We start from the raw sequence: 27327 nt of genomic DNA, 5'->3' as shown, positions 1-27327 counted from the left end.
AGAGAAATCTAAAGCACACCAGCGATAGTGGGTGATGGTGTCAACAAGATTCACACCGTTGAGAGGATGCAAAGGGCACGGCGGCAGTACAAGATCTTACGTCTTTGCACTCATCCAGAAAGGACAACAGTGCAAGAACAAGTGGGGAAAGCTTGGGTAGGAAATGGCAACACCTCCTATCTACCACGTGGGCCTTTTGGCGAGCTGCTGTCCCATGGGGACTCTCTCACTGAAACGCCATTGTCTGAGAATAACGCAGCTAGAATAGGCGCCGCTTCCTGTCATGCAAACAATGCTCGTCGAGCTCGGAGGGCAGAATGAATGCCTCTTTCCTGGTTACAGAAGAGCGAAAGGTTCATCCTCAGCACAAATCTCTGCTCAAAAACCCCCAGACTGTGGCCACTTCCCCATCCCCTAAGGAGGACAGTGCCCGTTTTGAGTCTCCCTGTTTGACAGCTTCTGCAGATGACGGTAACTCTATCTGGTGACTTCCTTTATTCTCCTCCATCCTGTGTCTGTCTGGGCTGGCTCAAAAGTCTGCCTATTGTCTTGGCCATGAGAAATGAAGTTCATGGCCTTCTACTTTGATTAGGAGTCAATGCATGAGCTCATTTGAATGTTACCACAGCCCATGCTCTGGGATGGTCCCCACAGGTGGATCAGAAATCATCTCCTCCTTCCACGGAGGGCCAGGCCATCATTTTAGCTCAGCATAGTTAGAGTGCTGGGCCCAGACCTTGGCACGGAGAGCCAGTGGGGAAGCAGGGGTCACTCCTAGCTGACAGACAAGCCTTTGTTTGCAGGATATGCAGTTCCAGAAGCAGTCTTTGGGCTTATTAGCTTGTCTGCAGGAAAGACAGCAGGAACACTCAACCCACTGTGGGTGCAGAAGGCATTTGCACACTTGAAAGGAATTCTCCGTCATAGTGCTCCTGCAGGTGATGGCCATGTCTCCCCTGTCATAGTTCCGGCAGAGACAACTGAGAAAATAGCAAATTTGAAGACAGTAGCCACAATCCCTCCCCCAAAGGCTGTGTAAAGCCTATTGGTGCAAAAATAAGGGCTACCCTTGCTTGTACATGTTCTTAAATAGAAAACTCCTGAGTGAATTAGTCCACACAAAGTAACAGGCGAGACTTAGCTCGTTGGCTTTACTTGATTTTGAAGGATTCATTATGTTCTATCCATGCTGTCAGCTTAGAGCCCTGCTTCAAATAGCCTGGGAAGCATTCTGTTGTTGTTGTTTGCTGCAAAATAATTTTAAAAGCTGTCACTTGCCTGTTCTCAGCCTGTGTGTATTTATTTCTTCCTGTCTTTCAAAGGCAAATTTTGAGACAAGCAAATATGAGCAAAATGCCTCTTAGAACAGGCCGCCTCTTTCTTTCTCTTGTCCACCCAGGTGGTTAGTTCTCAGAATAAAGAGCGGCTTGCAGATTTCGAGGTTGCTAAGTGAGAGATGAGTTTGCTGTTAGATTGCCTCCTGGAGGAAGTCTTTCTCCACACAAACCATCACGGCAACACGTCATAAGCAGCCCATGACTGGTGATGACCTTTGAGGCTTAAACCCATCTGTCATAGCCTTGTACAAGAAGTAGTTCTGCAACTAAGCATTACTTTTGTATCTTTGTCTTTCTCCTAGAAAAACAACGGGACAAAATAAACCCCAAAGCAAAGACAAGTACTGCGGCCCCTTTTGCCCAAAGGCAGGGTTTCCCAGCAATCCTTATCAGTACCTTTAAAAGCCACTCAGTGTTTTCAGGTGTTCTGTTTTGTTTTTGACAAAGGCCCTCTATGGCCCAGGTTGGTCTTAGACTCATGGCAGTCCTCTCATTTCTATTTCCTGAGTGCTGAGATCACAGGTGTGAGCCATCATACCTGACAAGACTCTCTTGAGCTTGGTGAAGAGATTCATTCTATGTAATTAAGAAACAGAAGCTCGAGCCAGGTGGTGGTGGCGGATCTCTGTGAGTTCGAGGCCAGCCTGGTTTATATAGCAAGTTCCAGTATAGGCTCCAAAGCTACACAGAGAAACCCTGTCTTGAAAAAAGAAAGAGAGAGAGAGAGAGAGAGAGAGAGAGAGAGAGAGAGAGAGAGAGAGAGAGAGAGAAGCTCAGAAGTGACTGGGTTCTCTCCTCCTTTAGTGTGGAGCAGCAGAAAGGACATTGGCCACTAAGACATGGGCTTTTCTAGGACCCCCACATCTCTAATGGCAGCTGAGGGAAGCATTTCCTGAGGCTGGAGAAACAGTCCTCTGGGCCCAGTTGTTTGAATGGGACCTACATGTTTACAAAATATCTTATAGTCTCTATCTCCTTATGTCGTAACAAGCAATAATCCCAACTCAAGGCATGGGAGAATTTGTGACCAAGGCATAACGGGCTGGGCACCGCTCTGCTGGATGTTGCTTTTTCCTGTATACTCAGGTCTGCACCTATGACCTAGGGACAAAGCCTGCCAGCTTCCTGTTTTTGTTTAAAAAGGACAATGCAGCAATTTAGTCTCTTTCATCAATAGTGGCCTTTTAGTTACGATAGCAGAGATGGTAAATGGCCCTCATATCCTACCCCTAAAATGTTTACCAACCCCAGTCAGGAAGTCCTCGGTTTTCTGTATCCAACTTACTTTGTTCAGCATGAGGCATCAGGATAACACTGCCTGCATGTGTCTGGCATCTGAGAACCCACAGCTGCCAGGACGTTTGCAGAATCTTGTTTAAATTCAGCAGGGCAGGAAACCTCAGCTCCTCTGGCAGTCATGAAGTTTCACTTCCTTCCAAGGCTGCAGTTAGCAGTTACGTGATCGGAAGTACTCTCTTAGGTGCTCCTTGCCAGTAAGGAGTGGGTGAGGATGAAAGAACGGGTGATCCAGTGCCGTCGACGCTGGCTTGACTGGAGGACTGTCTGTTGTCAGATGACTTTGTGTGTGTAACAGGAAGTTTGGGGCCACTTGCCGTGAGCTGGGGAACCGATCCTGTAATTCAGGCCACCTTCCCATCTCTCTGGGTACTTCCCATGACCATTTGTCTTCCCGCCATCTCTGTTCCACTGCTCCCTCTTTTCCGGTGGTTTTCAGCAGATACCTCTCAGTGACTACGTTAGTTTCCTGTAGAAACGATTGACAGTAGGGCCTTGTCATCAGAAGGTTTTTTCCTCTTCTGTCATCCACATCTTTCTAAAACTGTACTCCCCACCCCGCCTTAATGGTGTTGAAGACTTGTACTCTACAGTTGGCTTTGTTTGCTTAGATAATCTTTGAACTTGTTTTCCCCATTTTTCCCCTGTATGTGCACTCATGCGAATGTGTGTGTGTGTGTGTGTGTGTGTGTGTGTGTGTGTGTGTGTGTGTGTGTTCACCTGTGTATGTGGAGACCAGAGGTTAATGTCAGGTGGCCTCAATCACTCTCCGCACCCCCTTCTTTTGGAGACAGAGTGTCTCACTGAACCTGGAGCTCACTGAGTTGTCTAAACTGGCTGGCTGCCAAGCCTAGGGATTCTCCTGCCTCCACTTCTCCAGGCCTGAGATTACAAGTGCCTGATGCAAAAGGAGACTGAACACGGGTCCTCAAGCCTGCATAGCAAGCCCTTTATTGACCGAGCCATGTCCCCAGGCCCCCTCTCTCCATTTTCAATGACTCACTGTGTTGACAGGTGCTGCTCAGGGCAGCAGAAGAAACCATTCTTGGAATTTCTTCCCACTAGAGACATTCATGATGCCCATTGATGTGGAAAAGGTGAGTGGATCTTCTCAACCGCTGAGAGTCTGAGTCTTTTGGTTGCGTTTCTTGGATATGAGTATGGAAACCTGTAATCCAAAGTTTCTCTGTCCTGCTGTATCCTGCAGCCATTTCCAAATATCACTCAGAGGCTTGTAATAATTATAAATGTTTAGCTGATGGCCCAGGCTTATTACTAACTGGCGCTTACAACTTAAATTAACCTATTTCTATTAATCTTATTGTTGTGTGGCCATGGCATTATCGGCCTACTGGCATCTTGTTTCTTGGGTAGCTGGCTGGCTTCTCCCAGATTCCACCCATCTTCTCTTGTATCTGTTTGGATTTCCTGCCTGGCTCTATCTTGCCTTGCTATAGGCCAAAGCAGCTTTATTTACTAACCAATGGAAACAACACATTTTTATAGTGTACAGAAAGACATCCCACATCAGAAACCACCCTGGTGAGGTACAGTCAGGATTTTCAGGATTTGATGGAGAATTTTTTGCAGGTACTGTGTACTCAGTTGTCCATGACTAACAAACTATGTCAGATGCTGGGCCCTACCTACTGAAGGTATTCTAGCATAAGACATTCAACTTGATGGCTGGAATGGGTTCAGTAGTAGAGTGCTTACCTAGCATATGCCGTGTTAAGTTCAATCTCCAGTCCTGAAAATGAATTCCATTTGGTGTATCTGTGTCTCTGGATATGTGTTACGTCATAGTTATGTTAAATCAACAGTTATGTTTATCTGCATTCGTGGCATCTAAGTGGCACTTCTCTACTTTTGAAACCTGATCCATACTCCAAAGGAAAGTTGATTGTGCTCCTATTTGAACTGACTTTTTTTTTTTCTTGCAGGAAAATGTCCACTTTTATGCTGCAGACATGATAATCTCCACAATGGAGAATATGAAATGCAACCTCCTGAGTCAACAGCAACCAGAAATCTGGGGCACAGAGGAAGCCAGCGGGTCTCGTGGAAATGGTCAGACCAATGCTGAAGTGACCTTGTATACCCCCACCAAGCAGGAGCCAGGGTCCTCCACTTCTTCAGACAGTGGCTATGAAGGCAAGTTGGGCAAGTGCTTGAATGCTGAGTGTTGTGATCTCCATATATGCTGTCTGTCCTCTGTCCAGTCCTGAAGGAGGGACATTGTTTAGTCCTTTGAAGACGTGTTCAATCCATGGCCCATTGGCCACATGCACTCCAGGTTAGCCATGAATGTGACAATTCAAAATCTGAAACTAACTTAGAAAATTTTGAGGTGTGTGTGTGTGTGTGTGTGTGTGTGTGTGTGTGTTTGTGTGTGTGTTATTTTCAGTGACTTGGTTTTGAGGGTCTTTAGTGTATATGTTGTTGGTGATAATGTCACTTTTCACATGTGGATGATCTCCCCCAAGGCTGCTGTTTTGCCTTGTGATGGATGCTCATGCTCCACCTTTTGGCCAATGATGCATTTCTTGGGTTTTTTTTTCCTCCTTGGATTTCATTCTGCCTTTTCCTGGTCGCTGCTATCATCTGTCTCTCTTCATTTTCTAGCACATAGCATTCTCCTAGCTTTCCTTCCACATTTTTTCCCTTGCTTAGTGGTCCTCTTTCATTTAGCAAACAATTAACCTGCCATGTACTCGGTGATGGGGCTCAGTGGTGGCAGGATACTCTTTCAGTTAGGGTTTCTATTGCTGTGAAGAGACACCGTGACCATAGCAACTTTTATAAGGAAAACATTTAATTGAGATGGTGGCTTACAGTTTCAGAGGTTCAGTCCATTATCATCATGGCAGGGAACATGGCAGCATGCAGGCAGACATGGTGCTGGCTACATCTTGATCAGAGGGCAACAGAAAATGGACTGTGACACTGTGTGGTGTCTTGAGCATAGGAGACCTCAAAGCCCACCCCCACAGTGACACACTTCCTCCAATAAGGCCACACCTACTTCAACAAGGCCACACCTCCTAATAGTGCCACTCTCTGTGAGAATATGGGGGCAATTACATTCAAACTACCATATACTCTTGCCCCAGAGGAGAAATGTAGAGCTGTGGCCAAGGAAGCAAGAGGGCTAGCACCTTGCAGAGGTGAGAGTCCAGCCCAGTCACTAGTCAAGGGCAGCTGGGCTGGAGGAAAGGGCACCAAAGTTTATCACTAACTGGGACTGGAGGGCCAGCCTCCAGGCGGCACCAGGTTATGCAAAACAAAACAAAACACCCCAAAACAAAACAAAAACCACAAAAAACAAACGCAGTGAGGGCTATCTTTTTCTATCTGAGGGGTAAATAAGGAAACACACACTTTCTAATGGCAACTTTCTCTTTTACTTCATCTTGATGAAGTAAAATCCTCTCTGAAAATCTCTCTTGATCTCTCTCCTACCTAGCTACTCATCCTCTCTCCCCATCTCTCTCTGCACACTTACACCCACACTCACATACTCATTCACTTTTCAACAGCTATCGGAGACTATGGGGGTCCAGCCCCTCAATAGTCCCCTCCCAGGGTCCAGAAAGAATCTACAACCAGCTGATAATTAATCTTTGATAAAAAGAAATGAATCTATGTACACAAAACTCCTTAGTCCTTACACTTTATTATTCTGTGTCAGTTTTTTTCTCTACACAGTTTCTATTCTGCTCTCATGCCTAGCTCCTTTCTTGATTGATTTCTCCCTACATTAATCTGCTGTCCTCTAAGTTCTATCTTAATTCTCTCATCTTAGTTCTGCCCCTCCTAGGTTCTCATCCATCTAGTTCTTTCCCATCTCAGCTCCTCTCCCATCTCCTCCTTTCTCATCTTGTTCTTCTTCATCTTGTTCTTCTCCATCTGGCTCTTCCTCATCTTCCATCTCGTTCCTCTAGTCCTCTCTTTTCGCCCTTCAATCTAGTTCTTCCCCGTCTCAGTTTGTTCCTCTCCAGTTCTTACCTATCTATTCTTCTATTCTCTTTTCTCTTCTCTGTATCCTTATCCTCTCAGCTCTCCCTGAGTTTCTCAGGAATCCAGTTATAAACCCAAGCAATAGAAAATCTCTGGCCTAGCAAGGTCACCAGGCTTGAATTCTATGGGGTCATAAAGGCAGGTAAGAATTTTCCTCAGGTAGTGATTGTTAGGATTTCTTTTACAACCCAAAATGGGAGAGGTGAAAGAGGAGGTCAACTGAGTGCTAATGACTAGTTAGTATATCAAAAAGGGATCTGTATGCTCAGTCTACATTCCTAGCAGTAGTTAGGTAAGAAGTTAGGGGTATATTAGTAAGGTTGTATAAGAAAGGAGGGTCTCACCCTAAATTGCACAAGAAATAAAGTTATTCGCCTGACCTAGGAGACAGGTGTTGTTTCGTATGGCCTTGGATGCTTGATAGGCATTTTAGATAAAAACACTGTTAGGAGTTCTTGGAAGCATGCAAGAAAATCATTTTAGGAACCAGCTAATATATATAAATATATATAAAATATATATTATATATATATATTACATATATATAAAAGCTAAAATATCACCAAGACTTCTTAAGCCATGGCTTAAGTCCTTGACTTTTCCAAGTAGTAGCTTTTGTGATAGTAGCTGAATTCCATTATGTTTTCCTGCAGCTTGCAGTAAACAGCCAAACTCTGGACAATTATGTGCTACATTTTCAGGGTCTGACCCATTCTCATAACACATCATAAATCACACAGTTTTTCTCAGACTAGGGAGGTCACATTGACTGGCCAGTGAGTAATACTTGACTGTGCACACAGCTCTTTCCCAGACAGAAAGTGACATTAATAACATTCAGGACTTAACAATAATAGTTAGTTGCCTGAACCCTGAGTCTCATAACATAAACTGAGGCTGGGATTACATGCAGAAAGTCAATTACTGCAGAGGGTTATTTCTACCAAAGTTGCTTCAAGTCTGACCTTGATTCAGCAACAAACACCTGGGAATTTGTCCTTGTGTATTCTCTGCAGGGGCAGCTAGTCTGTTTTGAATTTGTTCTGAAGTCTAAAATTAGCTGTCTTTGTGACGGAGAATACTGTTACTTTCCTATGTCAGTTATGAAAAATATTCTAGTAGTATTTCTAGTCATCAGAATTATACAGCGTAAGCAGAAAATCATCTTCCTGACCATCCACAGCTATATGTGTGCCCAATAGATGGAATACATACATGAGCTAAACATACAAGCAGTGGGAAAACACCCATAGCAGTTCTTAGGGAAGAAATGTAGTAGCACATGAGATAAATTACAGACAGGAGCAACTGGTCATTTACAGTCAGTGACCCCACAGTCCTTGCCAGTGGGGCTTCCCATCAGAGAGTTATTCGTCTGGTGTGTCGATCTGTTGAACACTAGTTGTCACCTGCTGTATACTCCAACAGCCTCTGGTAAAGCCATTGCTGCCAGCAGCTCTCAGCAAAAGCTGGCCATGAATGTTAGCATTCACACTTTGCATCCATTTCTTAAAGAAAACCTTGTCTTCAGCCCCATCCCCCATATTTACTTTCTGGCAGATTTTGTCTCCATCAGTCACTTCCTCTAGGTGGCTGCCTCTGAGAGACCTGTGTTTTCAGTCCTGAGCTCTCTTTCAAGTGTCTTTCTGTACCTGTCAAACTTGCCCCAGATCCTCTGGTTTAACACTCTTCCTGGATGGCTCAAAAGCACTCCATTTTTCTCTGTTTCCTGTGCATCATATCTCCAGCTTTGAGGTGGGCATAGTAAACCTCTAACTTAACACGTCTACACATCTAATAATTCATCACAACCCCTTCTGCGGTGGGGGAGGCTGTGGCTTGACTCTGCTTTCTGTCCGTAAAGATCCTATTGCCAAATGAGGCCACATTCACACGCTCTAGGTGGACACGAACTTTGGAGGGACACGACTCCACCCAGCATGATTCTATGTCCTGTACTATGTGTTTCGTGGCCAGTTGGCTTTTTATTTTTATCATTTTTATTTTGCCTTCACTAGTTTTATTTTAAACTTTGTATTATAATGGGAAATTTTCAAACCTATCTAAAAATGGACAGATTGCATCAGCCTGTTTCACCTAATTATAGTGAATGAAAGGTCCTAAATTAACTTCCTGCAGCTTTTAGTCATTGAAGCTGCAGCTTTAGCCCTGCTCACCCCCAAACTTCTGTCAGTTGGGAGCTACGCTGTTCTTTCCCCTTTCCTCTTCTTCTTCCTCTTCGTCCTCTTCCTTTTTCTTTCCTCCCTCCTCTTCCTCACAGTCCTCCTCTTCTTCTTTCAAAAGTGTCTTAATTATATACCAGACTGGTTTAAATGGAATGTGCAATTCTCCAGCCTTTACCTCCCAAGTGCTGATACTGTAGGTGGGTTATCCTCATACCTGATGTCATTTTTTCCCTTGCAATACTGTGATTGAGCCCAGGGCTTTGTGCATGCCTGGAGGTGGGGTGGGGTTCTACTCTTAGTTTTATTTGTTTGTTTTGGTTTTGTTTTTCAAGATAAGATTTCTCTGCATATCCCTGGGTGTCATGGAACTCACTCTGTAGACCAGGCTGGCCTTGAACTCAGATAGTCACCTCCCTCTGCCTCCCAAGCACTGGGATTTAAGGCGTGTGCCACCACCACCCTGCGGATGTCCTGCTCTTCAGCTGTTTGCTTGTTATGGTATTCATGCATATGTGTTTAAACGTGTGTGTGTGTGTGTGTGTGTGTGTGTGTGTGTGTGTGTGTGTGTGTGTGTGTAACTGTCCTCTTGGTTTTGGTTTTGGTTTTTTTTTTCAGAACAGCTCTCTCACTTGGCCTGGAACTCTCTGATTAGCTCACTGACTCCAGTGAGCTCCCAAGATCCACCTACTCCCCACTTCCCCTCAGTGTTAGGATGACAAGCTCAAGCTATCACTATCAGCTTTTTCTGTCAGTTCTGGGAGCTGAACTTGGGTCCTTGTGCTTTGTCAACTGACCCATCTCTCCAGCCTCCACTCTCACTTCCTGATGACCAAGTGCTTCTTGCTTTTTTTTTGAGGGGGGGGAGTCAAATTATGCTGTGCTCCAGGTCAGCCCAGTGCCTGAGACACTTTCTCCCTCTCCTGTGCCGAGAGAGGCCTGCAAACGAGACTTGGATGAATTGGTTATGTTAGGTGAGATTTAGAACTTCCTTGCTTCCAGCTCCCTCACATCACACACCTGCCAGCAAACAGCACATACAAGGCCATGTCTGGGATGTTTGAGAAGACCTCTGCCAGGATGCAGAGAAGGAGAAGCTGTTTCCTAGTCCCTAGCATCTTGATAATGGTTCATCTCACTGGTACGCACTGAACAAAAAGGCGGATGTTCATTACATCTGCTGTGTGGTTTTGATGAAGTTCATATAAAAATCCCATCCCTGGTGCTTAACTGGAGCCTCACACTGTTGTCCGTAGGTAATCAGCCACTGCAGGTTCCCTAAATGCAGGGACCTATGTTTTGTATTCTGATAAAATTAACTGAGTGAGACAGGCTGAATGACCCTGTTGCCCTTTCTTTTCATTTTCCCACAGAACTTGGGGAATATAATGACGTCACAGAAGGCAGCAGACGCCCCTGCAGCTCTTTAAAGAGGTACATGTCTTCTTGTGCTTACACACATGGACCCTTGGGGTTTCTTTGGAGCCACCATGTATGTACACTCTACCACTGATACCTGATATTGTGGCCACATTAGCCACAGGCGGGGTCCGTGATGTTTAGAGTTAATTGTCAGCTTGGAAGAATCCAGAACCACCTGAGAGTAGGGCCCCTTAGCTGGCCTATGGAGATTATCTTGACTATGATAATTGATGTTGGAAGGCCCATGTTAATTATGGGTGGGAGCATCCTCTCGGTAGGTAACCTGGACCACATAAACGGAGAAAGAGCTGAGCTAGCATGCATGTATTCATTGCTCTCTTCTGATTGCTCGTGTGATGTGACGAGCCACTTCAAAATCTCAGTGCCTTGACTTCTCTGCCATGGTGGACTGTCCCTTGAAGAGTGAGCTAAATAAGTCCTTTCTGACATTCCTAGGAGACAGAGTCTCACAGCAAACTCCCCAGTCCTGTGGCTCTAATGATTTTCCCGCCCCCTCTTCTGCAACATTCCTGGAGCCTTGGGTGTGGGAAGTTTGTGGGTGTGTCCATTGAGATTGGGCTCCACAACTCTGCATTCTGATTGGTTGTGGTTTTCTGTAGCCTCCGTCTGTTGCAAAGAGAAGTTCCCCTGATGAGAGGCAAAGACTACATGTCTAAGGACAAATGTTAATAGATTGTTGTTGGGGTTTAGTAAGTTAGTGGTGGTGGTGGGGGTGGAAAGAGAAGGGGGAAGTGTTATGATATCAAGAATTTTAGCCAGGCGATGGTACTGCACATCTTCAATTCCAGCACTCGGGAGGAGGAGGCAGGTGGATCTTTGTGAGTTCGAGGCCAGCATACTCTACAAAGTGAGATCCAGGACAGCCAGGGCCACACAGAGAAATCCTGTCTCAAAAAAAAAACAAACAAACAAACAAACAAAAAACAAACAAACAAAAAAAAAACAAAACAAAAAAACCCAACAACAACAACAAAAAACCCAAAACAAAAAGATTTAAAATCAGAAAAAGTAAAATAAATCCTTTGTCCCCTAAGTTAATTTTTCTGCAGCTTACTTATTTGTATTTTTTTATGTGCATGGGTGTTGGGCCCCTTCAGTTACTTTTGTCAATTTTGTCACAGCAACAGGAGAAGAACTAGGATTAGACAGGACAGTCACCTAGAGTTCAGACAGTCATCTCCATAGCAGCAGCTTTGGTTACTATGAGAAGATACCGGAGATGACAAACTTACAGAGAGAAAAGGTTTACTTGCCTTTGGAAACTCAAAGACGTGATAGTGTCATTGACAGTGAGGGCAGTGTGTCTTGGGAATACCATGGCAGGATCACGGGGAAGAGGGAAGGGTCCCACCATCCTTTGTAGTTACTGCTCCCAAGGACCTACAGACCCCCTGCTACATTCCACCTTCCCAAGCTTCAATCATCTCCCTGGGAGCCAATCTGTTAACATCCGGACCTTTGGAGGACACTGCCCATATTCGAGGCACAGCACCCTCAAATCACTGTGTGTTATAGTGTGAGAAAGACTATTGTATATGTGTAGCAAGCTTTCTTGTTGGGACGGCCAGCCCACAGAGACTTATTAATTATGAAAGCTTGGCCTTAGCTTAAGCTTTTTTCTAACTAGCTCTTAGAACTTAAATTAACCTGCTTTTATTAATCTATGTTCTGCCACATGGCTTGGTTATCTCTACTCTGTACTGTATGTCCAACCTCTTCAGTGTCTTCCTTGTGTCTCCTGCAAGCATAGATTCATCCCTCTGACTTCCTCTCTCTGCCTCAGAAGTCCCGCCTATCCTCTCCTGCCTAGCTATTGGTCATTCAGCTTTTTATTACATCAATCACAGCAAAACATCTTCATACAATGTATAGGTATTCTGCAACGTATATATCTTCATTTTACCTCACAGTGAGGCCAGACAAGTTTTACATATTATATATATTTGTGCATTTATTTAAAACAAACTTAGGTTTATTTTATTTTGTGAGTGTTTTGCCTGCATATATGTATGTGTACCATGTGCATGCTGTATGCCCATGGAGGTCCGAAGAGGGGATTTGACCCCCTAGAACTGGAGTTATGGATGGTTGTGAGCTACCATGTAGGTGATGGAACCAAATCCTGGTTCTCTGCAAGAGCAACAAGTGCCCTTAACTGCTGAGCCATCTCTCCAGACCTGGGCATTTATTTGTAACCCTGTTGTAGAGACATGGAAGCTGAGGCTTATAAAGGATGCCACAGTGTCCCCAACCCCGTTGACAGGGTCTCACTATGTAGCTCTAGCTGTCTTGGATAGACATATAGTTGCTAGGTAGATTAGACTGGCCTTAAACTCACAGAGATCCCCCTGCCTCTGTCACCCCAATGCTGAGATTAAAGGATGGGTCAGCCTCACGATGCTGCTAAACATCAGAAGAAGGGTTTGAACTCCGGTTTTCTGACTTTAAATCCAGCGCTCTTTTCACCCTACCCCAGGTCTCAGTCCCCTGACTAAATGAGAGACTCTGTCTGCTGATCACGGGTGAACTGATATTGCTTTGGATGCCCAGCTAATAACCGACTGTCTCATACAGTTTCCTCAACACACAGTCGAAACCCCAAAGACCCTGACTCGACTCCCCATGCACAGCTGTCCAGCGCTTTGTTTCTTTCTCTCATGTTTCAGTGCAACGTGTGAGTCAGACGTCAGTCCTGCTGGGCTGTTAGCCAGAGAGTTGCTTCGAGGGTTCTGGAAGTGGCAGGTGCTGTCGGACGTCAATTCCCCGATGCCAGGCTCCCTGACAGCAGCCAGCTCAGGAGTAAGTATGGAAGCCAGCTGATGTAGAATGAAACAGTCTTAATTTCTTACTTGGCCTGCTCGATTCAAATATTTATGTTTCCTTGTATGGTTCTTAAGTGTCTAGGAGGTCTCCAAATGAACGTGAGCACCCATTAAACATCAGGGAATACGCCCAACAATTCACACAATGTTGTTATTGTTTTGAGAAAAGGTCTTGCTATGTAGCCCAGGGGCGTCTCTAACTTACAGAATCCTCTACTCCAACCTCCCTAGTGCAGGGATTACAGGCTTGCTAACATGTTGGGATCCTCCCAAGTATCCTGGGGTGGTGTTCTCATTTTTCCCTCCTTCTTACTTTTATTTTAACATGTTGGGCCGAGACCTTAGCAGGGCAGTGGGCAGGGCAGGGCAGTGGGCAGGGCAGGTCAGTGGTGAAGCAGGTGCCACTCCTGACTGACAGATGTGAAAACCCACAAGACTCTGCTTGCCGGATATCCTGTCCTCAGAGAACATGGAAACCCCCGGTGGTAGTAAATGCTAAAGGAAGGGCTGGAAAAACCCCACTCTGGAAGGGCCAGGGTAGCCAGGCGTCTAATTCTACCAGAGGAACTTACTTAGGAAAGCTGGCTGGAGAGCTTAGATCCTGAGCCAGGTGTTAGCCAGACGGTGCTGGGGCAGCCAGACCCTGTGGGGAAGTGTTCTTAGCAAGGGCCACTGGAACACAAATGGAGGGGGTCTGGAGCCCAGATGAGCAGAGACTCAGGTGGGGTGGACAGTGCGAGGTGGGGGTGGGGTGGGGGCCCTGGGAACAGGCTTGAATGATAATTTGAATGGCCAAACTGTGGAGGTTTCAGAAGGCTGATTGGAGAAGTCTGGATTTTCAATGGCGACGGGAAAATGTAAGATTTTACAGTAAGCCGTTCAGCTTTGTAAACTAGGGTTCTGCAGCAAGACCATGGCGAAGCTCTGATTGGCTGTTGCTTTAGTCCCTGGGGGCTGCTTCTGTCATGAAGAATCCCAGGTCGAGGAACTCTTCTCACCACATGGGAAGTCGGGAGACAAATGAGCTGAAATCCTAAAACAGGCCGGCTCAGGCTCAGTGGGAAGAGCGCTGCTGTCTTGCAGTGTGAGTTCCCCGCACCTATACCGGTCTGCTCACAACTGCAGGGAACTCCAGCTCCAGGGGATGTGACATGCTCTTCTAGCCTGCACAGGCGCCACACACACAATCATTAAAAAAAATAGAGGGGGACAGGGGCTCAGCTGGAAAGTAGAGGACAAGTCCTTTAGATCAGCTATAACCAGTTCCAATTTCTGGTGGTAAATTTTAATGGGAAACATACTTGAGAGTTCTTTTCAATTAAACTCCCGAAATGTGCTTTCTGAGGTCACCCCTGAACCCTCTCCTGTGTCATGTAGGCTGGGAATGAAGAGAATGCTGGGGAAGACTTTGACTCCAGTGTGGACGCAACACAGGAAATCACGCTCAAGTCTAAGGTCCCAGGAGCTGAAGACTGGGTACCTTCTCGATTTCAAATCATACTTACTGTTCACACGCCAATCAAGTAAGTGTGAGGTGCTGCCGCAAATCTTAGGTTCTACTTGGAACATGTGATGGGTCCCACCTGATACGTATGGAAGCAGAAGAAGAAAAAAACAGTGCCCTGAGGGACAAAGGAGAATGTGTGTCTGGCTTAGTTTTGGCACTCTATCGTGAGCTTTGGGGGGAGGATACATAAGTATTCACATACGTTAAAAGTGTAACTCTCCCTCCCCAATTATGAACATTATATAGCCCTTGTAGATTAAATAGGCCTAAAGAAGACCTTTCAAGGGGCTATTTCTGAAACAAAACCCAAATACAATGATTTAAAATAATGAGATCATTCTATTTTCTAGACCAGCTAGTGTGCAATTAAAAGAACCATGAATGCATAGTAGTTTTAAAAGAAGAATTTAATCTCAAGGAGATTGGCCGTAGTTGAGAAATGTACAGAACATAAGTAGAATCTTTATTCTGTAAAATCACAGAAGCTCCGAGACAGCTAAAATTATACAAAAAGGGACTAAACCTATGTAGTGTGTGTCTTTGTGGCCATACATATGGTGTGTACATAGTAGTTTAATTGTGATTTGTTTTGAGAGTATGGAATGGATTACAGATAAAGGTTACAGGCAACATATTTTAGCCACCTGCAGTTTTTCTGTTCTCTTGGTCTCTCTTGCAAGCTTCAGGGCTATGGAGCAATGTTCGCTGCTCCCTGGAGGTCTCTCATGCACCATATCCCTGCTCACCGTCTTTGCTCTCAGACTTAGTGGATCCCAGGAAGGGTGCTTCGACTGCTGGGGCAGAACTTGCCCTCAAGGCACTGGGGCAGGTCACTTTCATTGCACAGGATATCTTTTCTCTCAAATTTCCCAGAATCCTCCATAAGACATATGGATGGAGATTTAACACATTTTTTTTTAACCTTGGCAATTTTTGTTGACCTTAGACTACAATAAATATTTAAATTTACCACTTTGCCCATAATTCTAGGTCACTGTTGAAATTGGGGCACAGCTGCTCCCAGAACCTTCTCCACAGGAGCATTTGATAAATGTGTCTTGCCTCATCTCTTATTCCAGTGTGTATTGTATTTATTCACCCGTGACTTTTCCAAGCATGTCAGACTGTGTTGTGTTCCCTTGGCTGTCTTTAGTGTACCTCTGGCTTCTGTTCATGGGCAGTGGGAAGCCCCAAGGACTCTATAATAAGAGAGTTCTTTGTGATACTGACTTCTAATTTGGGGACAACTGAGATTTTTAGGGTCCTAGCTTCATAAAGCCCAGGGGTTTCAATTAGAAGACCATATTAGATAAGTATAAAATTTTCACAAAATGAAAAAAAGACAAAATTAAGGACCCCAAACCAAGGAACACACCATGATGTCAACTGCTTTTCTATCAATGAAAAATGCTGCACTGACCAACTCTGAAATGTGTAACCACTGCCATTTTCTGTCCTCAGGAGGGACATAGCGGTAGTGGCCCAGAATTTCTTCTGTGCTGGATGTGGGTCTCCAATACAGCCCAGTAAGTATGGGTCCTGCACTGTTTGCTTGTTACCTGATGACAGAGTGAAGATCAGCAGAGCTGGACTGTGTATTGTTTTGGTGTGAGACAGACGTTTTGGTGTGGGCATATTGTGAAGGACTCATGGAGGCCATCATGACCTACAAAGCTGCATGACTAGCCAGGAGCTAGGAGGACCAGCATCCTGGCTGCTTCTCCAGTGGGCACTTGGAGAACCCAGCCATTCCCGACAGGCATTTGAATCTGTTGTTTCCTCTCCCTAGAATGCTCTCCCTGTAAACTTCCCTATGACTCTTGGCTCCTTCACATCTTTACCTTCTCCCCACTCCTCTTCTTCCTCTCCCCCTCCTCCTCCTCTTTTCCCCAAGTCTTCTCTGGTTGCCCTGTGGAATGTGCCCATCTGGCCACAGACAGGTGTGTGTGTGTGTGTGTGTGTGTGTGTGTGTGTGTGTGTGTGTGTGCACGCGCGCTTCATGCGATCATCCTCCACACTGTTTACTCTCAGCACGGCATCCATCCCTAGACCACTCTGTTTTATTTAGAGATTATTATTTGTCTCCATTACCAGAAGTAAGTTCCATGAAGGCAGAGACATTGTTGGTTTTGTTCATTCTTCATCTTCGGCCCCTAGGGCTGTGCTTTCATAGACAGTCCTCCAGACACACCCGCAGAGTCAACAAATGGCTCCTGGCCAGACTGCTCGGACAGAGGACATGGTGACTCATTTCTGAGCTGGCCAAGATCCTGCAAACTAGTCTTCCCCATGCAGGATTTTCAGCTGGGTATTGCTTGCTCTCCAGCAAGGATGTCTTATTTCAAGAGATTGCAACTGAAAGCAGACGCAGGCACGGCTTCTTCTATCTCACTTCATGTTACTGTACCACAGTCACAGCGATCTTCCTTAAATGACTTAGTGTCCCAGCTAGTCTAGCAAGAAGCAGGTCTGTTAGTTAATCTGTACAGCCTAACATCATACACAATGTCAAATGCATGAGTCAGAAACTACATAGACACGACGGACTCCCCCAATCCTTGAGTAGCTTCCTTAGTTCATTGACATGCTGTCAGTCCAGCAGGGAATTTTGCAGAACCTGCCCTCACAAAATCTGCTTCCCAGCTTGGAGGACAAGATAGGGAATGGGGAAGGCGAGACCGCTGTGGAATTTACAGTGGAGAGACTTCATCTGAGATGGAGGGGGAGGGGGAATGAGAGGTTTCCTAAAGAAGAGATTGTCTCAGGATGTGGGGTGCTCGGCACAGGCAAAGGGACTGTGGCAACCGGAAAGAAGACAGAGGAGAGGAAAACACTGCAGAGTAGGAACAGCACACGTTTGGCTGATGTCAGCGATGGGAGCGATTTAGTGCTTTTCCTGAAAACTTTGTCTGATTCTGACTATTTTCACTTGGAATTCTGAGCTCATTTAGACTCACAGAGAAGTTTGAGAAATAGTGTGAAGGGCTCCCAGCCCCTCTTCCCCAGCTTCTGTCAGTGTCAATCACAGGGCAATCATTACATCTGAGATGTTAATGTTGGCTCAATCCTGTCAGCTTAACTTCAGACTTTACCAGATTTTAGAAGATTGTTGCTGCCCATAGCCTTTATCTGTTTCAGAGTTCAGTCCAAAAGTCCACATTATGTTTACATTTTTCCTCAGCCCCCTCCAGTCTCACATACGGGCCATTTTACCCTCTATCCCTGTCCTGGCTAGTCTTATGTCAACTTGGCACTCAAACTAGAGTCATCTGAAAGGAGGGAACCTTAACTGAGAAAATATCTCCGTAAATTCTGGCTGTATGGCATTTTCTTAATTAGTTATTGATGGGGGAAGACCCAACCCATTGTGGGTGGTGCCACCCCTGGGCTAATGGTCCTAGCTTCTATAAGAGATCAAGCTGAGCAAGCCACGAGGAGCAAGCCAGTAAGCAGCTCCCTTCCATGACCTCTGCGTCAGCTCCTGCCTCCAAGTTCTAGCCCTGCTTGAATTCCTGTCCTGGCTTCCTTCAATGATGGACTGCAATGTGGAAGTGTAAGCCAAATGAACTCTCCCCCCCCCACCCCGCCCCAACTTGCTTTTTGGCCATGGTATTTCCTCACAGCAATAGAAACCCCAACTGAGAGAACCCCTTACTCATATTCTAAAAGTAAGATTATAAGCAGTTATCACAACAAAATAGCAACAGCAATTCTCACTATTCTCTCCCCGGGTCCTCTCTCCCTACTACCTGCAAGGCATCACCATGTATGGCTCACTTTCCAATTTGATTTTGCACAGTGCATCTAGTCTCTATTTCTCTCTAGTCAGCCTTATTCAAGAACTGCACTGTGTGCCCATGTGGCATCATGAAATCAAAGTTAATTATAATTTAAACTCAGTTTCTTAGTCATACTTGGCCCATGTCATGGCAGATGTGTTGGACAGCAATCCATTTCCACGTCTTCAGAAGGTTTTGTTGGACAACCCAATTCTAGAATTATTTTCCCTGTCATTGACTCCAGGAGACAGAAAACAGCTGTTGGAGGGGGGTTTCTGAACTCCAGTTCTAATGACTTTGGGGGGGGTCATGGATTTGAGAGTTTGGGGCAGAATTATATGATCCCCTGCAGCCCCTCAAACAGGACAAGTAAAATGGCTTCAGATGCTTGCAAATGTCCCCAGAGGGTAAAAGTCACCCTGGCTGAGTGCCACTGGTTTAGGAACCTTCCATTTTTTTTCTGTCTGAATGGTCTTAGGAAGAGCGATGACATCATTCATGCTGTACTGATAGTAGCACAGTGGGCATTCAATGAAGCTTGATGAATGAGTGAATGGATACTGAGCTGCTGGGGGCTTAGATGTTAGGGAAAGGCAGGTTACATTAGGAGGAAATTATGGGCCCCTTGTGTCCTGTCTCTTCCCATCATGGAAAGTCTGATCAGGCATGCAGGTTCCCAGGTCAGGTGCTGCGCTGAGTACTCTGCTTTTTATATAGTATAGTATACTACACCTGTCCTTCAGGTGGCATGCTAAGTACTACAATTTTTATATAGTATAGTATAGCATAGTATAGTACACCTGTCCTTCAGGTGGCATGCTGAGTACTATAGTTTTTGTATAGCATAGTATAGTACACCTGTCCTTCAGGTGGCGTGCTGAGTACTGTGGTTTTTGTTCTTTTGGTTTGTTGGAGATTTAGCATACCTCTCCCCTCAGGATAACCCAGCAAGTGCAGAGACATTTGTCCTTCCCCGTCAGCACCTGAACCCAAGGAGAAGCAGGATATGCTGGCTACACTGGATTTCAACTGAGCTTGCCTGCTCACTGCCAGGGTGTCCCGACTGTGACGCTTGTCTTCACGATCCTGTGTTCTCCTTAATGAAAGAGGGATCATAAATTCCTAAGTCATGGAATTACAAGCATAGAATGACATATATTAACCCATAGCCAGCTTGGGGAACAGGCTCAGTGCCCAGTGAAGACTGATCCCTGCCTATTCTTCCAGGCATTGTTTGGAAAACGGTCACCATTATCTACAGTGTGCTAGGGAGTGCAGTCACCCCCTTCCCAATCATTACGTTGTTCTTTCTCACCACGAGTCTGACAGACATAGGAACTGGAATTACACCTTGTGTTATCTCATTGACAAAGAGACACAAGTCAAAACGGGATTGATAAATGCCAGACTTGGTTCGTGTCGGACGCTAACGCTGAGGGATGGCTGCACGGGAGACTTCCGCTGCATTGTTTGCCTTCTTAGCCCAGGTAGTGAGGGTGCAGTATTGTTACCTTCATCCCTACATCTTTTGTGCATCAAAATATTTTATCAGAGAGATTTCAGAAGCACCATGTGTTTGTTTTAGCAGATTCAAAAGGGCAAGAAACAAATAGTTTTCTCCACACTGCAGAGATGTGCATCGTTAGCATTCTGGGGGTCTATTTACTCTCTATCTCTCTCTGTCCCCTTCCTGATTTATAAGGAAATTCTTTTGAAGGCTACATCCTCACACTGTGCACACGCTGCTTTAGAATGTGCTTTTTGTCTGTGGACTATCCCTGAACCCTCTGTGCTGCATTTGTTAGCCGAAGAGACTCTGAGCTGCCGCTGGAGTTCTGTCAGTAGCAGGTGGCATCTGTGCACTCCGCCAGATTCCCAGACCCTACACAGAATGCTCTCACTGCACTGCAGTTTGCTGCACCCATTTTCCAAGTCCGAGAGTGTTTGAGATGCTTCTCCAGCATCTATCTTAGCACAGCAAACTCACAAATGGCCATAAGTGAAATCCCCACGTCGATGCCACAGCTAGGCTGCCTGACAGCTGAATCTGGCTCTGCCCCTGCGAACAGTGATCTGAGACTGAAGCTTGCATGGGAATGGGGAGCTGGCCTAGGGCGGATCCCCAGCATCACGAACGTGGTCTCACCCTCCTGCCTTCTACAGAGTTTGTGAAACGGCTCCGGTATTGTGAGTATACGGGGAAGTACTTCTGTGACAGCTGCCACTCATCTGCAGAGTCCTGCATCCCTGCAAGGATCCTGATGATGTGGGACTTCAGGAGGTACCAAGTCAGCAATTTCTCTAAATGGCTACTGGACAGCATATGGCACCAACCTGTCTTCAACCTGCTAGGCGGACACCACGAGCTCTATGCGAAAGCCAAGGAACTGGACAGAGTGAAGGTGAGCTGATGTCTCCACAGAGGAGGAAGCAAGTGTAGGAAGAGAGATGTCCCATGGTAGGAAATGCATGTCACTATTGTTGTTTCTTTCTGCTCTTTTGGGGGGCCCTGCCACCCAACTCCCAAATAAATCACACACACAGAGGCTTATTCTTAATTATGAATGCTCGGCCTTAGCTTGGCTTGTTTCTAGCCAGCTTTTCTTAACTTTAAATTATCCCGAGAACCTTTTCCTTTTCTATTCTTGTATACCTTTCTTTGTTTCCTACTCTGTGGTTTGCTGTGTAGCTGTGTAGCTGGGTGGCTAGCCCCTGGAGTCCTCTCCTTCTCTGGCTCCTAGATCTCTCCCTTCTCCCAGATTTCTCCTTCTATATATTCTTTACCTGCCAGCCCCACCTATCCTTTCTCTTGCCTCACTATTGGCTGTTCAGCTCTTTATTAGACCATCAGGTGTTTTAGACAGGCACAGTAACACAACTTCACAGAGTTAAACAAATGTGATGTAAACAAAAGCAACACACCTTAAAATAATATTCTACATGTCACTCTGGTTTCAGAGTGTCTCCAGACCCTCCACAAGGCAGATAGACTGTGGAGTGAATGGTCTCTCACTTATGTGGGCTCTTCCAAGGCTCCACAAAACCTGTGTCCATTCAGGACTTGTGGATCCAAGGATTCAGTTTAAGCTCTTGCTGAAGGGGCCATTTGCTTGAGAGCTGATTCTGCTTGCCAGCATATTATTTCAAATAACTGTAAGATTTGCCGTGCACATCGCCAGTGGCCACGCATCTCATTCCCTCTGGTTGGCTTCTTGCCTTAGGACATCCAGGAGCAACTGTTTCATATCAAGAAGCTGCTGAAGACTTGCAGGTTTGCTGACAGGTATGATGCCCAGCTGGAACACTCTATGCTCCTGCCTCACATGTGCTTCCTGGTCCTCGCTCCCCCAGTAATGCCACCTTCTTAGGACCTTTTATTCTTGACCCCCAGCACTGAAGGAAATAAACTAAAGTGAATTAAAAAAATAACAAAAAAAAAAAACAAGGATAAAGGTAAATATCTCAGCCAGCGGCTAGAGTATAAATACAATGTGAATATAGTAAACACAGTAGATTGTGATGAATGCATGTAACGGAATGTAAAATCCCACCCATTTTAAATGCACAGTTCATGGATATTGAGGGCATTTCCACTGTGTTGCCACCCCACCACTGTCCATCTGCAGAACTCTGCCTCTTGCAAAATCCAATCTCCATAACCAGTCTTCTGTCCCCTTCCTTCCTCTTGTATCCCAGCCCCTGGCAATCCACTGAATCTGACCACCCTGGGGTACCTCATGTATGTGGATCATAGAACATGTGTCTTTTTATCACTGGATTATTTCACTTAAAATGTTCTCCAGGTCCATCCACAAAGCAGCATGTGTCAGGATTCCCTTCCTTTTGAAGACTGAATAACATTTGGCTCTGTGTATATATTGACTTTTGAATCTGCCCACCTAGGGATGGGGCTGCTCCCGTCTCTTGTGAGTAGTGCTGCTGTGAGGATTCCCATGGCCTACTAAATCCCCCTCCTGTAGATACAGGATGCTCATCACTCTGAGTGAGATCATGGCTTCCAGAAACTACTTCTCAAAGCTTACCCTAGGGATGTTCTTAAAGAGAAGGGAAGAAATTTAGTTAAGATATAAATTTAAAATAAGAAATAACATAGAAACCTAGTAGGTGTTCGGTAATAGGACAGTAGTTAAATTTACATCACAGACACATTATCTAAAGGAAATGGCCAGGAAAGGTTGAGACATGAATTCACGGATAGAGATTTCTATGTGTATTCATGTGCATGTGTGTGCATGTGTTTGCGCTCATGTGGAGCCCAGAGGCTGATGGTGGGTGTCTTGTCAATAGCTCTCCCCCTTATTTTGTGAGACATAGTCTTTCCCTTGGCCTGGAGCTCACTCACCAATTGCCAAGCGCCAGTGAGCTCTGGGGATCCCCTCACCTCTGCCTCCCCATCACTGGGATTACAGGCATGCACTACAGTGCCCAGTTTTCTGTGTAGGTGCTGGAGATCTGGACTCTGGTCCTCTCCTTGCAAAGCAAGCATTTTAGTGGCTGAGCGATCGCTCCCAGCCCCAAGAGAGCTGTTTAGTAGGAAAAAAGTGTAGGTGACTCAGGGAACTGTTTGCTCTCCTGCAGTGTCCTGAAGGAGTTCGAGCAGGCTCCCAGCCATTTGACCGACGAATGTCATCTGTTCTCCATGGAAGACCTCCTCAGGACCAAGAAAGGACTGTTGGCACCCTTGCTTAAGGACATCCTGAAGTCTTCTCTTGCCCATGTGGCCAGCTGTGAGGTGAGGGATCACCTGGGACAGGTTCCCTTCCCAGTGCCAGGATCTGGGGAGGGAGATGTTTCTCACTTGACTCTTAATCACTTTTCGCTTTCACAGCCCTGACCAGGGAGAGCATTGAATCATAGCCCTGCATTAGCTAACCAAAGTCACCCTGCTGGGACGCAAGATGGGACCCTGTAGCTTCTTCCTTTGAATGTCTATCCTCTGTCAGAGCCCATTCTGCCCTGAAGCAGCCATTATGGAATGTTGTTATTCTGATTCTGTTCTTCTAGGGGCTAAAATCCTAGACATTGAAAAGTCGATGATGCCTCTGTGGTTCTGTGTAAATGGTACCCAGTTTCCCCAGCGTACATGGTACCCAGTTTCCCCAGCGTACATGGCACCCAGTTTCCCCAGCATGAGAAGCGGTGTCACCTGTGACCTTAGGTACCTTCTTTTGCAGCTCTGCCAGGGGAAGGGCTTCATCTGTGAGTTTTGCCAGAGCACGGCCGTCATCTTCCCGTTTCAGACCACGACTTGCACAAGATGTTCAGGTACGTTAATTGCATTCGTAACGTCAGCTTCGTAATCGCTTCATTGCCAAGTAGCTAAATCACAATGCCAACTTCCACCGAAAGACGCCTCAGTCACTTAAGCACAGTTTTCTCTGTAAAGTGCAGTGATGCCGTGTGTCCTTGGGGGAAGCCTGGAGGCAGTAGAGTTTGGGGCCCACAGCGAGGCATATTTTTCAGGACAGGGATAAAGAATGCTATTTCTTCGGGTGTTGGATGGAGAGGATGGTCCCAGTTTGACCTGTTGTTGCCACTGGTTTTAACTAGGTTACAATTCCACCCAGCACTGACCGGTTATCTCTGGGTTTAAGCCAGGGTGGTGGAGCGGACCTGCTGTTACCGAGACTGTCTTAGTTTGGGTTCCTACTGCTGTGAAGAGACACCATGACCACAGCAACTCTTACAAAGGAAGACATTTCACTGGGGCTGGCTTACGGGTTAAGAGGTTTAGTCCATTGTCATCATGGAGGGAAGCATGGCAGCGTGCAGGCAGACATGGTGCTGGAGAAGGAGCTGAGAGTTCTACATCTTGATCCACAGGCAGGAGAAGGAGTCTGTGTGCCATACTAGGCATAGCTTGAGTACAGGAGACCTCAAAGCCCACCCCCACAGTGACACGCTTCCTCCAGCAAGCCTACTATTCTGATAAGCCTATGCCTCCTAATAGGGCCACTCCCTATGGGCCAAGCATTCAGACTCATGAGTCTATGGGAGCCATACCTGTTCAAACCAGCACAGAGACCAAATGGCTCTCAAGGCCTAAAACATTTGCTACTGGCTTTTGTGTGACTGTGTGACTGTGTGTGTGTGTGTGTGTGTGTGTGTGTGTGTGTGTGTGTGCATTCATGTATGTGGGCCAGTGTATGTGCATGTGTGTGGAGGCCAGAAGCCAGCCTTGGGTGTCATTTTTCAGGCACAATCCATCTTTATTTTTGAGACAGGGTCTACTACTAGCCTAGAACTCCCCAATTATGCTAGGCTGGCCCATAGTCCCTGTAATCCTCCTGTCTCTGTTCTCTCAACACTGTGTTTCAGACATGTGCCACCACAACCAACTTTGTAGGTGGGCTCTGGGGGATTGAACTCAGGTCCTCATGTTTATGTGGCAAATACTTGACCTGAGCTACAAACTAGGTCCAATTATTTGTCTCTTTACAGATGGGCTGTTCAGGTAACCCATGCTCTCTAAATTCTGTTGCATGGGAGGGATTTTGGTGGGGAACCCTGCCTTCATCTTTTATGTGAACATGGTCTCTTTTTGGGGTTCTCTAGTCTTGTAGGACGGGGTCCCCAGAAAAAAGAACTGAACCTGGGATTTCCAGGCCCATGGGGCTGTGAAAGCAGCAGACCTGGACATGGGCAATATTGAATAGTGCTGGGCTACAAGAAGCCCTGGGCCATCTCATGGAACTCTGGGTAGCAGAGGAGGTAGCATTTCAGCATTGTTCCAACTCACAGAGGTGACCGGGTCTTCAAACTCCACAGCAACTCATCACTCAATACAGGCCGCTGCTAAGAAAAGAGCTTGACTTTGAATGAGGCAGCTCTGTCCCTTTAGAGACATTTCAAGAGAATCAATGTCACCTCACAAGAGCCATCGGCCACCAAGTTAAGACTTGGGGAGCTGCCCCTAGTGCCCGGGCTGATCTGGAGGTGTGTGGCATCAACCACATCCACCAGGCTTCTGAGCCTCATGGTCAAGAGCAGTTGAGTAACTGGTAGTTCTGAGAGTTTGGACATGGTTGGTTTTTGTTTTGTTTTGTTTTCTGTAAGACCCTATGTTCGGGACCCCCCTTCTCTCCCCCACCCCCACCCCATGGGAATAAGCATCCATATGTACGTATGTGAGAAATTAGGAAGCCCATTTGCTGACGACTGGTCCTCTTGCTTGCAGGGTGCAGGGCTTGCTTTCACAAAGAGTGTTTCCAGTCTTCGAGATGCCCCCGCTGTGCCAGGATCACAGCCCGGAGACAACATTTGGAGAGGTTGCCCTCTGCAGGGACATGATGGCCCCGGAGCTTTTGTTTGTTCGAAGCACTTTATGATGATACCAAACTGTGTCAATTGTGTCTGCTCCTAGTAACATTGTTTCAGATACTAAGTATTTTTATAGTAAGAAAAAGATGACTCAAATTCCCCTCTCTTGTATATATTTAATGTTCTCAAGGAGTATGGAAGTTTTGTTACTAGGCGTTAAGTTTCTTGCTAAGATTTTGTTTACAAATGTTTGACTTTTTTTTTTTCTTTTTGCTGCTACTGGCTGTCTTTAAAGAATTCTTTTTACATTTAAGTTGTAGCGGGACAGCTGTTTTTAGCTAAACACAGTAGTATTTTTTTAGGAACTGTAACTGACAAGGCGAAGCACTGGTTCCTCTTCCTTCAAAGTTGCTTGTGGAATGGATTGGCGCAGTTTAAGGGAACAGAGTGTAATGAGAATTCTGTTTGGCCAAGCTTTTGTTCCTTCAAGAAAAAGACTCCTCTGGAATGTTAGTTCGTGATTGTGTCAGTCTCCTGTTTTATTTATTCCACGGTTTGTGTGGAATGCACGCCCACTCTGCCCTCCTGTTCATTTCTAGATGACTGTTTCAACCACCCACCTAGGTCCCGGTGAGCTGTCATTTGGAGAAGTTGCCTCTAGGTGGCACTGTTTCAGGCGCGCGCGTACATTCAGCCCCTTTGCAGGCTCTGTTCCTGCTTGAAAGTCCATGCTACGTCAAGGGAGCCAAAGGGAATAACTCCATTCTAGCCCTTCATGGTCAAACTTCATGGGTATAAAAAGAACAGAACACAGAGAATCTGAAAGCTGAACATGGTGGCATGCACCTGTAATCCCAGCATTTAGGGAGTAGAGGCAAAGATTAGGACTTTCTATGCTAACAAAAAATCAGAGGCCAGCCTAGGTCACATGCACCTGGACTTTTTTTTTTTTTAAATCTGAAAGAGGATGAAATTTTTTTTTTTGAGACAGGGTTTCTCTGTGTAGTTTTGAAGCCTGTCCTGGATCTCTCTGTAGACCAGGCTGGCCTCGAACTCACAGAGATCCGCCTGCCTCTGCCTCCCAAGTGCTGGGATTAAAGACGTGTGCCACCACACCCAGCGAGAATGAAATTTTAAAAGCAAGTAAATTTGGATAAAATATTCTTTTTCATTTGTTTGGTTTTTGTTTTGTGAGACAGGGTCTTCCTATGAAGCCTTGGTGGCCTTTGAACTTGCCTCCCATCTCTATGTCCTGAGTGCTGGGACTAGAGGTATATGCCACTACACCTAGCAAAAAAAAAAAAAAAAAAAAAAAAAGCATTCTTAGCACACAGACTGCTCTCAGTCACAACCTTAAAATCGTGACATCTACTAAGATGCAGGGGAGTGACTTTTCTCACCTGTGAAAAAATACCCGCAGAGCCAATGGAAGGGAGAAAACAATCGTCCCTAGTGGTTTCAGTCTTTTAGGGCAGGGGAGGGACAGCAGATGTCACAGAGGAGCACATGGCACAGACTCCATCACATGAAGCAGGCAGGAAGCAGAGAGCTAGCCTAGAGCCAAGGCAAGGGTAGACCCCCAGAGGCTCACCCCAGTGACACACCTTTGCCGGCCACACTGTCTCCAAAGGTCCCAAACCTCCAAGGTAAGGACCAAGT

The 27327-nt window shown here is 45.9% G+C and overlaps 1 protein-coding gene across 2 annotated transcripts; it reads left to right on the top strand.

Annotated features, from left to right (window-relative positions):
* The first annotated feature begins 299 nt into the window (after positions 1–299).
* Positions 300–26184, top strand: Rubcnl (rubicon like autophagy enhancer). Of its 2 annotated transcripts, none has more exons than XM_028878137.2 (12): positions 300–471; positions 3648–3730; positions 4577–4787; positions 10210–10270; positions 12946–13078; positions 14479–14624; positions 16070–16134; positions 20551–20789; positions 21609–21670; positions 22987–23140; positions 23583–23673; positions 25586–26184. In XM_028878137.2, the coding sequence occupies exons 1-12, from the start codon at positions 318–320 to the stop codon at positions 25696–25698; spliced, it is 1512 nt and encodes a 503-aa protein (XP_028733970.2). In that variant the 5' UTR covers positions 300–317; the 3' UTR covers positions 25699–26184. The 2 variants fall into 2 exon arrangements, with proteins under 2 accessions (XP_028733970.2, XP_028733960.1); XM_028878127.2 differs by having other exon boundaries at positions 317–471; positions 20623–20789.
* Positions 26185–27327: the final 1143 nt, after the last annotated feature.

Source organism: Peromyscus leucopus, chromosome 9 (genome assembly GCF_004664715.2).
Source record: "Peromyscus leucopus breed LL Stock chromosome 9, UCI_PerLeu_2.1, whole genome shotgun sequence".
In the NCBI taxonomy this organism is placed as follows: Eukaryota; Metazoa; Chordata; class Mammalia; order Rodentia; family Cricetidae; genus Peromyscus; species Peromyscus leucopus.
The sequence above is the reverse complement of the archived record's forward strand: the minus strand, read 5'-3'. Positions and strand labels throughout refer to the sequence as shown.